At 34.0% G+C, this 15,425-nt stretch overlaps 1 protein-coding gene across 4 annotated transcripts in view; it reads left to right on the plus strand.

The window, feature by feature from the left end:
• The window catches only part of LOC306867823 (rab GTPase-activating protein 1-like), a 104,868-nt gene that overhangs the window by 20,484 nt on the left and 68,959 nt on the right, over window positions 1-15,425 (plus strand). For all 4 annotated transcript variants that reach the window (XR_013784064.1, XM_079413717.1, XM_079413718.1 and 1 more), the window contains exons 11-13: window positions 3,662-3,788; window positions 12,254-12,347; window positions 12,469-12,619. Coding sequence is in view for 3 of the 4 variants with exons in the window: in XM_079413717.1 (XP_079269843.1) it covers window positions 3,662-3,788; window positions 12,254-12,347; window positions 12,469-12,619 (372 nt within the window). In the remaining variant the exon portion in view is untranslated. The remainder of the gene's footprint in view (window positions 1-3,661; window positions 3,789-12,253; window positions 12,348-12,468; window positions 12,620-15,425) is intronic.

Raw genomic sequence — 15,425 nt, forward strand, 5'->3', positions numbered from 1 at the left:
AACCGCATCAAAGGGCTCGTTTTCTATCAGCACTTGTTTTCATTTCCTCCCGTGCGTGTAATTATGTATTTGTCATTTCCCCTGAAGCAGTGGCGAAGGTGAAGCTAACTTTGAGTGCTTTGCTCGAGAATGCAGACTTTGAGCAGTTCATCAAAAAATGAAAATTCTGTTATTTATTCACCCTTGGTTTTTTTTTTACCAATATGGCCTTTGTTATATTTCTTTATTTACATAATTGTTGTTCTCTACATAATTATTTATATTTGTAGTGATATTTATAGTGATGCATAGAAATATTTTATATGCAATATATTAATGCATTTATTTGTATAAGTTAATGAATTAATATCTATAACACATTCATACATTAATAAAAGAAAAAAAAGTGACATTTGTGTATAAATCTATCAAATAATATTTGTAATATTTAAATAATTATTTATATAATTATATTAATGTATGATTTATTATGTCTATATAATATTCATTAACTTATTTCTTTTTTTTTTTTTTACAAATGACACATTACTCATAAAATATAAATACTGGATAATTGTATGTATAGTAATGCATATATATATATATATATATATATATATATATATATATATATATATATATATATATATATATATATATATATATATATATATATATATATAAAATTATTAATTCATGTTTTGTATACATTAACGTAATTTCTATAACACATGAAATATAAAAATATTTTATATATATAAGTAAATATAATTACTAGTTTTATTATTTAGAAAGTGATTAATAATCTGTGACTGATTTCTCCTCTCTAAACTGTGTCTCAAGCGCGTTCTCTCATCACCGCTGCTGCGTGAATATGATGAATCACACTACCACGGAGACCTGAGGAAAAGCGGGGATTAAAGTCCAAAGCCTGACTTGAAATAACCTAACAAATCAATCGGGGCTAAAGCGGTTCCATAAACAACAAAATATATTCACACAATCTCACTAATTTGTGCACGCGTATTCTTAAACAGCCCTTAATGTAGATCATGGATCAGATCGATCCACCATGACAAACAGCGAATATATCTGTGCTGTTTAAAGCTTTTGAGACGTCGTGTTTTCCTCAGTGCATAACTGACATGTCACAAGTATATTTTTCATCTGTAAATGTTAGAAAGTCATGCAAATATATCCATTTTGCTGTCAGGAGTGGGCGAGGCACGCGAGAGCAATGAGCGCTACTGCAGGCATGCGCTAAACAGACGGAGCACAATCAAATAGGAGCGCAATAATTCTGAGTAAAATATACATTTTACTGAAATATTTGTTGTTGGACATTAATTGTCTTTTGTAGAATTTTAAACCTACATATAAGTGTATTTTTATGATAGCAGTAACTAAAGGGACTATTGTAATAGGTAAATCGAATGTAAGCTAGTACAGTACTAATTACTAAGCTCAAATGAGTTAATGTGTTTCTTATAGCAATTTCAAAGTCATTTTCTTTATTTATTTTCATTTTTAATTCAGGGATTTTAACTTTTAATTTAGTTATTTGAATGCTTTAAAGAGCAATTTTAGATTGGAATGTTCTAATATTCTGCAATCTGTTTTGCAAACTATAAAAGGTACAGCTGTCCTAAAACCAGAGAGAAAGGCTGCATGGCCAAAAACTGTAAAACAAAACAGTCAAATAATAGTATGTGAGTCAGTGGTAATATCATTGTGTTCCTATTGGTCAGTGTTAGAGGAGCTCAGCTTAGCCTGACAGTTGGCCTTGTTTAGACCAGGTTAGTCTCCCAGCTTAAGTTGCAACAGTGACTAAAGCCGGGCTCACACTGTGCGATTTTTAATAGTCTTTTGCGATTGCTGCTTGTCACACTGTACGAACATAATCCCCATGTCAGACTGTAGGATCTCAGTTGTCTTAATGTCAGACTGTACGACAGTCAAGACGCGATAAAAACGGACGTACTCAAGAAGACTTGTCCGGAGTTTTACGTCATCAGTACGTGACCCGCGTTCTCTCGCTATAATGGTAGCTAGCAAACAACAGCAACGTGTAGCGTTAGTTTTATTAATTACATGCCTTGATGTTAAAAAAAAAAAAAAAAAACGAAAAAGACGACGTGTGTGGAGCAAGTCATGGCTGGGCAAAAGAGGACTTTATGGACTTCCAGTTCTACAGAGCGTACTTGAGGTAATTTTGTTATTCGAGTTTAAACATCCTGCCCCTTAATAAATAAACTTTAAGTAAACTTTACTTTGTACATATATTGTTTTTACAAATAATGAATGGTTTGAAGTTGTCGCGCTAATTGCGTCATCAAGTTCAGTGCTCCTATTGGTTCTTGGTTTGATGGTCGTCGTATGAGATGTCACACTGCAGGAAAGTGTCTGAAATCTTCTGACACTGCCAGAATTTAATCGGAGGAAAAAATTTATCGCAACGGCCATTAATCGGCTGTCGGTGAACATGTCAAACCAGCGATCTAGACAACCGATTTTAGCCTAGGATTATAGGAATATTTTAGGATTTTCAAAATTTGTCTCAGACGACCAAATCGTGGCCAAAATCGCACAGTGTGAGCCGAGCTTAAGCTTGATCTAGGCCTGTTAAATTTGCTTTATGGAACCAAATTATTTAACATCGAGTCAGACTAAATGAAATAAGCCTGGCTTGTTTGGTTAACTTGTTTTATGAAACATGCCTCAAGGCATTAAAAGTGGTCATATTTTCTCCATTGCATCGTATTGCATCGAATCGCATTGTGTTGAATCGAATCGAAATCAGATTGCATTGCATCATAAAAAGGGGTGAATTGCATTGCATCGGTACTTGCTTCATATCTTTAATGTATCGAATCGTTGGCTATGATTTTTAATAATGCATTAGTAAATACTGAAATTAACATTAACTAAGATTAATAAATGCTGTAGAAGTATTGTTCATTCTTAGTTCATGTTTACTAATGTTGGTAACTAATAAACCTTATTGTAAAGTGTCACCAAAGTATTCATGAAATACTGTTTAATATTCATATATTTGCCATCTCTATATATATATATATATATATATATATATATATATATATATATATATATATATATATATATATATATATATATATATATATATATATATATATATATTATAATGAAATATTTTTTATAGATATTTTTTACAAAGCTGTCAATGTAAATATCAAATGTTTTATTTATATATATATTTTTATATTTACATCATAATTCATTATAAATTATTAATATTAACTAATAATTATTTATAAATTAAATTATTGATCAATTAATGAATTAAATCTGTGCTCACACAACTTTATAACGCATTAGATTTATAAAATATAAATTTATCCATGTAATATTTACATAACTATGATTTCTATAATTAGATTTATATATTTGTACACATTTTTATAGTGCTTTTAGGTCTTTCTGTCCACTATTTAGTTTCATTGTATTGAAAAGTCTCCAGTGCATTGTACAATAATTTTTGGTGAATTATTCCATAGATAGATAGATATAGTCAGTACAGTGCATTTTGAGTTAATATTGTTTTTTGTTTGGATACTGTAACCCTGATGATGTACCTGCACAGTATTTGTAATGCATCTCTATGGCTTTGTTTACAGTGTGTGTTTGCTCTATATGTTTGCAGGGCACAGGGAAGGGCAGCCAGGGAGATGCCATGTATGAAGTCGTCAGCCTGCAGAAACTTACAGAATGTGCAGCGGGAGCACGTGGCCGCCTGCAGTCTCCCACAGAGGAAGAGGAACCAGAGGAAGGTACGTCACCATCTAGTTTATCAGAGTGCTTTTCTGTGTTTTATGTTTGTTTGCCATTTTGAGTTTTTTTTTTTTTTTTGTTTAGTTTTTTTAAAGTGAACTGCTTTAAAGGAACATATTCTACACTTTTGTAGCATGCTATTTTTCCCCCCCTAAAGTCCAGTTTTTGTGCACCAAAAATCAGGGTATTTTTGACCTTTTTTTTTTTTTTTTACATTATCTCTAACTTAAAGATTTAAAGGCTTTTTGCTGCTGTATATTTAAGTCTTTAAGACTTTAAAACTCTGTTACATTGAATAATAAATATTGATTCTATAGAGAGAGAGATCTTTTTGATAGGAAAATCTATTTTAATTTAATATATGTAAAAAAATTTATTAATATTGTATTTGTTTTTTATATTTAATACATCTGAAAAGTCTTTTAAAACCTTTTGTTAATTGTATACATTGTATAATTTATTCAGAGATCGCCATGAAAATAGCCTTGATGCTGGCATGACATTAAAAAGTGAATAAATAAATAATTTTATAATTTTAAAATATATTTAAAATGTATTTTGTATATTAATCTAAATATTTATATGAATAAAAAATGTTATTTTTGAATTTTTTTTATTTTATTATATTTATTTATGAATGTTTTCCAAGCATTAACAGAACACTATACAATTAAGGTTATAACTTTTCCACCATGATGACGCTTAACCGAAATAACAAACAAAATAAAATGACATTACAAAAACAATAATAAGAATAGACAATTTAAGTAGAATTAAAACAAAGCAAAATCAAATAAAAGAAACTTTACAATATTGTACACATTTACAAATGGACAATATCATTGTAGGAATAATAAAAATAAATTAATACCTAGATAATAATACAATTTAATGCTCTTCATAGTGGTCTTTACATAAATATAAAACCAAACAACATTGGTGATCACGTTTAAACCAGTTTCCACAAATGTCTTTATAATGATCAGTTAAGGGGGAGAGTCTTCGTCTTTTCAAAATATGTGATCATAGGTTGCCACGTTTCATAACATTTTTGGACAGATCCCTTCATTAAATATTTAATTTTCTCTCATTTCAAATAGATTTAGATTTATTAACCTTATATGTATTAATTTAAAGAATAAAGAAATTCAGACTTCAGAATAATTTAACATTTTTCTACAAAAATATTTAGTTTATTTTATTTTTTTACTTTATGATCAACAAAATAAATGAGAAACAATCCTTTTAAAGTAATTTAATTTCCATGTGAGTTTGCAGACTTGCCCCACTTACCCCCATCCATTCTCACAAATACAGGAAAAATGACCATCTCTAAGCTTATTCAGATCTCTCTTCAGAGCGAGAGGGACTGAGTGTATATATGTATGTACACGTGGACATAAAAAGAACAGATTGCCTTGGCAGCAAAGCTATAGCAGGTCCATTTTGTTTTGCTGTTTTTTTTTTTCCTTTATATGTCAATGCTAACACATCAAGTGAATGAGATCATCCGTCCAGATTTTTTTCCCCCACCAAATTTTAACATGATCAACATTCGCTCCCCTTGCATTTTCCTGCCTGCAGTTTGGCAGCACACATCCATTGCAAGCTTTAATTTAGTCTCGGCCGGTAGCTCTAGGTGAAGTGTTTTAGCCGTATGTCTTTTTCACGAAGCAGAGACGGCCTGTGTTTTTGACAGGGTGCCACAAGCCTAAGATGTGAAACCCTGGCGGCTTTCAAGTGGTTATCAGCGCCCATTTCAGAAGAATGGATTCCAATTTGGTTAAGTGGTATTGGCTCTCGGGCTCTGTGTGTCGTCTGACCACCTGGAACTGGCCGGTTTTTCTTTTTTCTTCTGTTGTCTTCGGTTCTGCTCAATTGATTTTTGCACACAACATGGAGTAATGATTACATGGGTTTGAGTAGCATGTTAAATATCACTTAATGGACAATTCTGTGCTATTTACTACCTAATGTCCGTGAACGATGTGATAGTTGTGTGTTTTAACTGTTTATTTGCAGGGCTATTTGCTTGCTAGGCGTCCTTTCAGGCACAAATGTTGTCTGAATATTCGTCAAATGTTGCGCTTCCTAAACAGCTGAACAAAGGAACAGTGTTACATTGTTTAATACCTGTTTATAGTTTATGTATGTAACTATCTAGAGGGAATTGAGGCAGGGAAAGGCTATTTACATAATTTAGGTGATGCTGAAGGTTGCCAGATTTGGTGGATATTCTCATTTTACAAAGCACAAATACAGGAACTCCATATGTTTGCAAAACCGAGCTGGAATAAAATACGAGTCTTGTTACATATAATAGGGGCCAGATTTCCATAGGCTAAGCAAATAGTTTTTCCACATAGTCAGGTCCCATATTTGATAACATGAATGATATAGGACTAACTGAACTTTTGTAGCTCATAAATCAGTTGAAAAATGTATTATATGAATTTATATCATTTAAAGATATATATATATATATATATATATATATATATATATACATTTAAAGTACCAACTAGGGCTGTGCAATTAATCGCATGTGATTCTCATGCGCATCTCGTCAGTAAAGCCGGCTCCGTGATTGGCGGGACTGACAAGCTACGCGATATCGCGTTCAATATCGCAGATGAATCGCATTCGATTATGAACGCGATATCGCGTAGCTTGTCAGTGAACTACGGCTCTGTGTATTAACTGCCGCTCCATCTGAAAACAGGTGATGGAGATTTACCGCCAATCACAGAGCCGGCTTTACTGACGAGATGCGCATGAGAATCACATGCGATTAATTGCACAGCCCTAGTACCAATTGCGCTGTCAAGTTAGCAATGCTGGAACTGATGTGTGTTGTTGTTTTTGTTTTGTTTTTTGTTTTTTTTGTGCATGCACGCACGCTCCAGCGCGATCACTTCAACTGTTTCCTTATACCAGCAGAATCAACTTTAAACACTTATTGTTTTATTAATAATCACTGTATACAGGTCTTTTATTTGTGTACACTCACAATGAAAACAAAACAGATTTTATGTACATAACGTAATAATATTTAGTATCACATCTAGGTGGAAAAAATTGTAATTTGCACTACTGTCTGTTCAAAATAAATGAAAAGAAACTGAGCATAGTAGATTTTATTTTATTTTTTCCCTGTTGTACTGATATCGTATCGACCCGTGACCCCCGGACCGAGGTACGTACAGAACCCCGTGACATCTGTGTACCGTGCCACCCCTAGTGTGCGCATATATATATATATATACCGTGACAATGGTTGAACGTGGAATGGTTGTTGATGCCAGACGGGCTGGTCTGAGTATTTCAAAAACTGCTGATCTACTGGGATTTTCACCACAACCATCTCTAGGGTTTACAGAGAATGGCCCGAAAAAGAGAAAATATCCAGTGAGCTGCAGTTGTGTGGACGAAAATGCCTTGTTGATGTCAGAGGTCAGAGGAGAATGGGCAGACTGGTTAGAGATGATAGAAAGGCAACACTAACTCAAATAACCACTCGTTACAACCAAGGTATGCAGAATACCATCTCTGAACGCACAACACGTCGAACCCTGAAGCAGATGGGCTACTGCAGCAGAAGACCACACCGGGTGCCGCTCCTGTCAGCTAAGAACAGGAAACGGAGGCTACAATTCGCACAGGCTCACCAAGATTGAAAAAAAACATTGCCTGGTCTGAGTCTTGATTTCTGCTGCGACCATTCAGATGGTAGGGTCAGAATTTGGCGTAAAGAACATGAAAGCATGGATCCATCCTGCCTTGTCTCAACGGTTCAGGCTGGTGGTGGTGGTGTAATGGTGTGGGGGATATTTTCTTTGCAAACTTTGGGCCCCTTAGTACCAATTGAGCATTGTTTAAACGCCACAGCCTACCTGTGACCATGTTCATCCCTTCATGACTACAGTATACACAGATGTCACGGTTCGGTACGCACCTCCGTTCGGGGGGTCACGGTTCGATATGATTTTGGTACAACAAGAAAAAAACAACAAATCTACTATTTTAGGTTTCTTTTAATTTATTTTGTACAGTAGTACAAATTCCTTTTTTTTTTTTTTTTTATTCCACCTAGATGTGAAAATACTAAATATTATTTTATATAATAATGTTATACATATAAAATCTGCAGTACATATACATCTAAGGAATAAATACTTGGAATATATTTGATTTAGTTAACAGATAAACAACGGGGAAAAAGTGTGAATTTTAGCAGTTTGTTAAAATACGTAACCCAAAGTATGAGCAATATTGGTAATATTGACGGTATGTTCACCTATATATTGCCATACATCCTTAACCCTCTGGGCCCTGAGGGTGTTTTGGGGACCTGGAGAACTTTCGACATGCCCTGACATTTGTGCTTTTTTTCAGTTGCTTATAAAAATATAAATGGCTAAAGTCTAATAACACTGTAAACAGCACAAACTGGGCTACAATAATATGTTAGCAGCATTTATGTACATGATTGTGTTTTTGAGAAAACAACGTTTATGCGTGGTTAGTGAAAAACTAACATTTTGAAGTCACTGAAATAAGACCATAAAACACATACAGAACAACTGCTCACAAGACTTTTGAGAACCAGATCTTGCAGGCTAGAATATTTACTTCACAATTATGTGAAAATCATCTTGTTTATTTGCTCACAGAAAACAATTCATTGATTTAAATTTTTAAAAACATGTTTTGTGATCGAGAGCCAATATGCGAGGGAGTGGTAATGGGCTTGAATATTAAGTGGTTCTCACCTGAGAGACAAAGGGCCCTCCCCTAAAGCTGCTAATGGCCCATCAGTGTGACTGCGACTGAGGCAGGTAAGAGAGAGAGTGTGAGGAGACTGAAAAAATGGGTTTTTAAATGATTTGTATTTTATTTACAACACAGTATAATCAAAACATACATAATGAAGGTCAAAGACACATTATTGTGCACTGATCTAACCACAGAGATGTGAACAGATTTTGACATGTTCCTGCAACAGATTCTTCTGTTGAAGTTGAACTTCTGATGTTAGTGCAGCGCTCTCAGAGGAAAACAGTTTGAAGAGACTGTAAGTCAGCAGGATTCATCATCTGTGGTGCAGGTGTCTGATTCAATAAAATACAAACAACCAAAAAAAGAGAAAAAACATTTGTGAGCATGTTTATATCAGGAGCATCTCTATATATATATATATATATATATATAGGTTTTGTAGTCATAGACTCATTCATGCTTTGTATTATCGTAAAAAAAAAAAACATTTTATATCTGAGAAACTAATTATTATTGTTTAGCACGTTATTAAAATCTATTTTTGAACAGAGTAGGCTATTAATCATAAACATGTTCTAAACATACTTAGACTCGTAGCATTCATCATGTTACAATGTACTCTCATATTACTTTTATTGTTTTATACTCGCGCCGTAAGAAATTTAAATACAATGAATTGCCCATCATATTCACAATGTTTTACTGGATTTCAAACATTTTAGTCAGGAATTATAGTCATCCTGAACATCATGTATGATTTTATAGTATAAAAGATATGATTCTGCAGTCATAGACTCTGTACTATAAAAGGATATACTTCGTACTATAAAACATATATTTTATATCTGAGAACTAATTGTTATCGTTTAGCACGTTATTAAAATATATTTGTGAACAGATTATTAATAATAAACATGGTCTAAACTTTCTTAGATGCGTAGCATTTATCGTGTTGTAGTTTGGGAACAACCCAACTAGTAATGTGTTCAAGTTTATGTCACAATAACACGTTAACTAATGCAGAAAATAAAATAAACATTACTTACTCATCAGATCGATTTTGAGGGAAATCCAGCCTTTACTCAGCGCGTCTTCTTCCCGAAAGTAACAGCAGCAGCGATGAACTCCTCACTGACACTGACGCTTTGTTTATGCTCCGCGCGCGCGGGTCACGTGGTTATTTGCATGTGAACGCGAGGGGGCGGGATCTCATTAAAAATAATGAGTTAGACGAGACAGACTGGACATCGTGTTGGTTTCATACGGATTACTTCATCACAGAATATTTGTTTTCGATATGACGTACTTCATTTGAAAGAAGACACTTCAAGCTTTCTATAGAGATAACTCTCATGTTTCTGTGTTGAGTATTCGCTGAGTTACACTTCATTTTAGTGACGCATTTCTGAAAACAGATCGCGGAGACGGAGAAGACCGAGAGCGCACGCTGTTTGTTTTCTTTATTCTTCAAACGCACAAAGTTTAGTTGTTATTATGAGTGAATATAAATAAAAGAAGACCCCTTACAGATTCGAATGGTGTATTGCTCTTATCTGAACGATCAAAAATGGCAGAGTAATTCAAGCTCATTTCTGCCTCATCAGGAAAATCTGCCCCAAAACGCGTATTCGCGTTTGTCGGGCTCAGAGGGTTAATTTCTTTACCACCAAAATATTTTCCAGCAGTAACTACATTTAATAAATCAAAACTTGTCTTGTGTAGCTTCTCTGTGGACCTTTTGCGAAATTAATGAATGATTCCTTTTTATTCAGCCCTTCTCATCGAATCTCATCTTTTTGACATCTCTCTCTCTCTCTCTCGCTCTCTCTCTCTCTCTCTCTCTCTCTCTCTCTCTCTCTCTCTCTCTCTCCCTCTCCTTGCAACGTTGCCAAGGTACTTGAGCAGTAAATGTAAAAAGAAGCCCTTTTAAAAGAAACCACTGTGTTCCAGACCCCACATCGGGGATTGTAAAATGTACAGCATTGTAAATGGGGGCAAAAAGCAGATTTCAGTTTGGTTTTTGTTCTGTTCATTATTTAAAGATCATTACTTTAAAATTTTTCTGCTTCTTGCCATAATTACCAGTATTTTTTTTTTTGGTCTAACATAGTTGACGCCACCAGATGCATTGCCGTTCATTCCCTCCAAACATCTTTACGGCAGACATGTTGTGGCCGCAGACCTTGAGATATGGGCTTGGAGGTCAGAGAGTCTGCTGGTCGGCTCTTAATGACCTTTGCAGACATTAAGTCCAAGACATTTTCTTTATCACCTCAAGGCGTGACAGTAATCTTGGCACTCCGCGGCCCTGACTAATGCAGGTGCGTCTGCCGTATAACTCACCTCAGTCTTCTGGATGCTGCAAGGACGATTCTGTCATTTTGCCTGAACGCTGTGTTTCAAAGGAGTCCTGCAGCATCCTAACATGCCCAAATGGAGTCATCCGAAGTGCTGCCTTGCGGGGAGTTGTAGGAGTGATGTTTGCCCACAACGTACACGCATTTGCAGTCGGCGACAGGACAGGATGTACTTATATCTTAATATTGATTTGTTACGTTTAAATATCGGTCTCAAAGTGTGACAGCAGCTGCAGTATAGTAGAATGCTCACCATATGGCTGTAATTGATAGAGCCAGTGTTATTTTTAGTTGTTTTTGTTTTAATGTGCGGTTACATTTATTGATGTTCACGGGCAAATCCATTTATTTTAATAGGAATAAACAAGGTCGGGCAAAAGATTTCCCAACATAGATTTTGCAACGGGTTCAAGGTGGTCAAGCGAACTTGTTGGGCATTTGCTTTATACATTGCTACACTATTGACAATTGCAAAATTTCAGGAAAGTATTGCTCACAATAGCTGTAGCCATTTTGCCAGTTTTTATTTTTTAAGATGTGGTCACATTTACAACAAAAAGTCTGTCATTTTAATAGGAATACACACAAACAGGAATTTTGCAAATTTCATGACGACGGAAGATTTCCCCTGGCTTATTTCACAATTGGTTGTGTGAATTTGACACTACACTGTTGACAATTGACTTTTCTTTTTTTTTTTTTTGCTTGCAAAATATCAAGATTTCATTCAAATTATAACCTGTAGTCATTGTTCTTGTCTTTGGACAAAAATATGATTTGTTTAGTAATATATTATGACATCTGATTTTAGTCCACGAAAATAATATTTTAGTTGATGAGAAAGAGGAAAACAAAACCGTATATTTTATCCTGTAAACATATGATTTAACGAAAACAATTTTGGTATTATAATTAGGGGTCGGCTGATTTGTGTTGATGCAGATACCGATTATTACAGATCAAGTAGACCGATAACCGATATTTTGAACCAATATATATGTCTGGTGTAAAAATTTAAATGTCAAAATTAAGAGTAACAAGGCTCTTACAAAAGCTTTCTTTAAATGCTTTTAAATTATTTGATTTGCAAATTAGTTTTGGAAATGACCGATACTGATAACTACTTTTGTAGTTTACCACTTCAGCTAAATTTTATCAATCTGTAATATTATTGACTATGAATGGATTATATGAAAGAGTCATTTTCTTTTTAGATTGCTACATTCTTAATGCATTACTTATATCTTATCTTCATGACATGTTTTTCACCTTTTGTTTTGCCAATAACAGCATTAACAAACATTTTATCTTTGTCCCCCGCTGTACAGATAGCGACAGTGAGATCTCTAGCGGGACAGGAGACGTGTCGAAGGACTGTCCCGAGAAGATTTTGGAATCCTGGGGAGGGATCCTCAACAGATGGTGAGACTTTTGGCCCGACATGAGAGTATAACCAGATTTGGAGCACAATCCATATTGAACACGACTGCAAAATACCAGCTCTGTTGTGCTGCAATGACGCCGTCTGTCTTCCACCTGTCAGGCAAGGAAACCTGTTGGCGCGACCCAAAGGTCTGTCTGCTCTGGTGAAGCCTGGGATCCCGGAGGCCTTACGAGCTGAAGTCTGGCAGCTTCTGTCTGACTCCCACAACGATCAGCCTCTGCTAGAGCAATACCGCATCCTCATCACCAAGGTAAGAGATGACAACCGTTACCACTGGTTTTTGTTTTCACAAAAGTCACATGCCATCCCATTTTTTTGCCAACTAGCAGGTATACGTTTCTTAACAATGTAGCATCCACATTTATGGGTCTTTTTCTTGTTTGTTCATTGCAATTTAGTGAATACACTCAACAGATGTGCCAAGGGAGTTTGTGTGGTTTTGAAGTGAGGTTTAAAATTGCTTTGGACCCGCTTTGGTCTTTCAAAGCGTTTTGGGTGAGGAAAGGCAGCAGTCTGAAGAACAGAAAAACTCAAGGGTAAAATAGATGATCTTTACTTACTAGTTTCCACTTGTCAGCAGGATGAGCCTTTGTAGTAGAGCAGGCTGTTTATTTACTAAACATTTTCTACCCATATTGATGCTTCGCTCAGATGTTCGTTTGACCTCGTGAACTTGTGGAAACGGAGTTATTCTAATGTTTTTAGCGGTGCTAAGAATGCATCTAATTGCTTATTCCAAAAGCAGTGTCACAGCAAATTCGAGCGATTTCTACACAGCTATAGATCTACGACGGCTGATTATCTGGAATAGGACTGTGAAATTTTTGCAAGCTCCAGCTTTTTTACATGTTTGAAAAGCTATTTCTTTCATGTTGTTCTTGCGGTCAGACTGGTTCTCACGCCAAGCGTGGTCAGTGACTGGAACGTTCCCACACTGAACTAACAACTGTTGACTCAGAAACGTGGGTCAGATTGGGGTATTCAGCCACTAATTTGGCAAGAAATTATTTCAGTGATCCACATTTTAGCTCTGATGCTTGTTAATTTCCACTTTTAAAATAAACCTGATGTTTTAGAGCCTAAAAGCAATTCATCAATCAAACACATTATTTATTGATTGATTGAACGATTTGTTACTTTTATCAGGCAAACACTTTATTTATTTGTTAGGATATTTTTCATTTATGGATATTTTATGTGATAATGAAGATTAAAAAAATACTTAATATACATTGACTGACCAATTTGCACACCATTGATTTATGTTTTTATATTATATGATTAATATTTATAGTATATTTTATAATATTTGGTATATTTTTTGATATGTATGTTATATGCATATTTGATAAATATACATGCATGAATATATTAATAATAGATATACAAAAATATATTATTGCCACAGAAATATGTATGGTTATATAAATTATAATTGATTATAAATAAAATGATTATTTATATATATATATGTGTGTATGTATGTATGTATATGTGTGTGTATGTATATGTGTGTGTATATGTGTGTGTATATATATATATGTGTATATATATATATGTGTGTATATATGTATGTATATGTGTGTGTATATATATATGTGTATATATATATGTGTATATATATATGTGTATATATATATGTGTATATATATATATGTGTGTATATATATATATATATATATATATATATATATGTGTGTGTGTATATATATATATATATATATATATATATATATATATATATATATATATATATATATATATATATATATATATATATATAATAATTTTTTTTTTTTTTTTTTTGTATTTATGTATATATAGCATGAAAAATATATGAATTATGTTATAATGATTATTTTATGATATTATTTAGGGATGCAAAGATAAAAAAAATTCAGAACCGATCCGATACCAAAAATTCTGAGTATCTACCGATCCAATCCGATACCAGCGCAGTTTTTTTTTTTAAATAGATGTAGAATTTCTATACTTATCTGTGTTGACCTGATTGTCACTCTTTTGTGTGTTAAACACAATCTACTACATATAGATAACTTAATTTTAATGAAAAAGTACAAATGAAAAATCATAATCTGACAAAAGATACTCTAATTTTATAAGACCTAGTGAAACATTTTTAAAAGCGAATATGTGTAAGACTAAATCTGGTAAATGGTACACATTGCTCTTTGTATTGTTGTAAAATACATTCATGAAAACAAGAAAATACATTTATTTATAAATATATAATTATAAAATTATTTTAAATCTATAGCACAGTAATGAAGGCAGCAACATATAATAGATAGGACAGAACAAGAAAGACTATTAATAATCTTTCACTACGCAAAAGTATTATAATACGAAAGGCTCCAATACAGAGCAGCACAAAGTGCTTATGCACATCCCGTGCGCTGAATGATGCGCTTGAAGCAACACTGAGTCACAGTGTGCAGCTGAGCAGCACCCCGAGTCCGCACAGAAAAGTACAAAGGGAAAAGATATTGATGCATAGTGTATTAAATCTGTGCTTTAGTTTATTGATCCTTTTCTTTTAACAGCAGTTAATGTGCGCTCTTGAAGAGAGTTTGACTGTAATAACCGAACGTGACACGCAGTTTGAACACTGAATGGAGGATGACAGACAGACGCAGCGGAGAGAAGAGTTTACCTGAACTTGAATTTAACGACTTAAATATTCATCTATACCTCAGATTAAACTATGGAACAGCTTCAGAACACTTGAAATATAGTGCACAAAAACTTTATGGTGCTTTATAATGTGTTGTGCCTTTCGTGGGGGTCAACAATAACACAGAATAGTATACGCACAATATCGGATTTGGATCGGTCTCGTCTGACCGATACCTGATCTGCCGAAAATGACTATCGGAGCCGATACCGATCCTGAGTATCGAATCGATGCATCCCTAATATTATTATTATTATCATTATTATTATTATTATTTTAAACAGTGTTGGGGATAAAAAGGTAATCTGAAAAAGTAATCTGATTGCGTAACTCGCATTGAACATTACATAATCAGATTGCT

The sequence above is a fragment of the Barbus barbus genome, assembly GCF_936440315.1.
Source record: "Barbus barbus genome assembly, chromosome: 49".
Taxonomy (NCBI): Eukaryota; Metazoa; Chordata; class Actinopteri; order Cypriniformes; family Cyprinidae; genus Barbus; species Barbus barbus.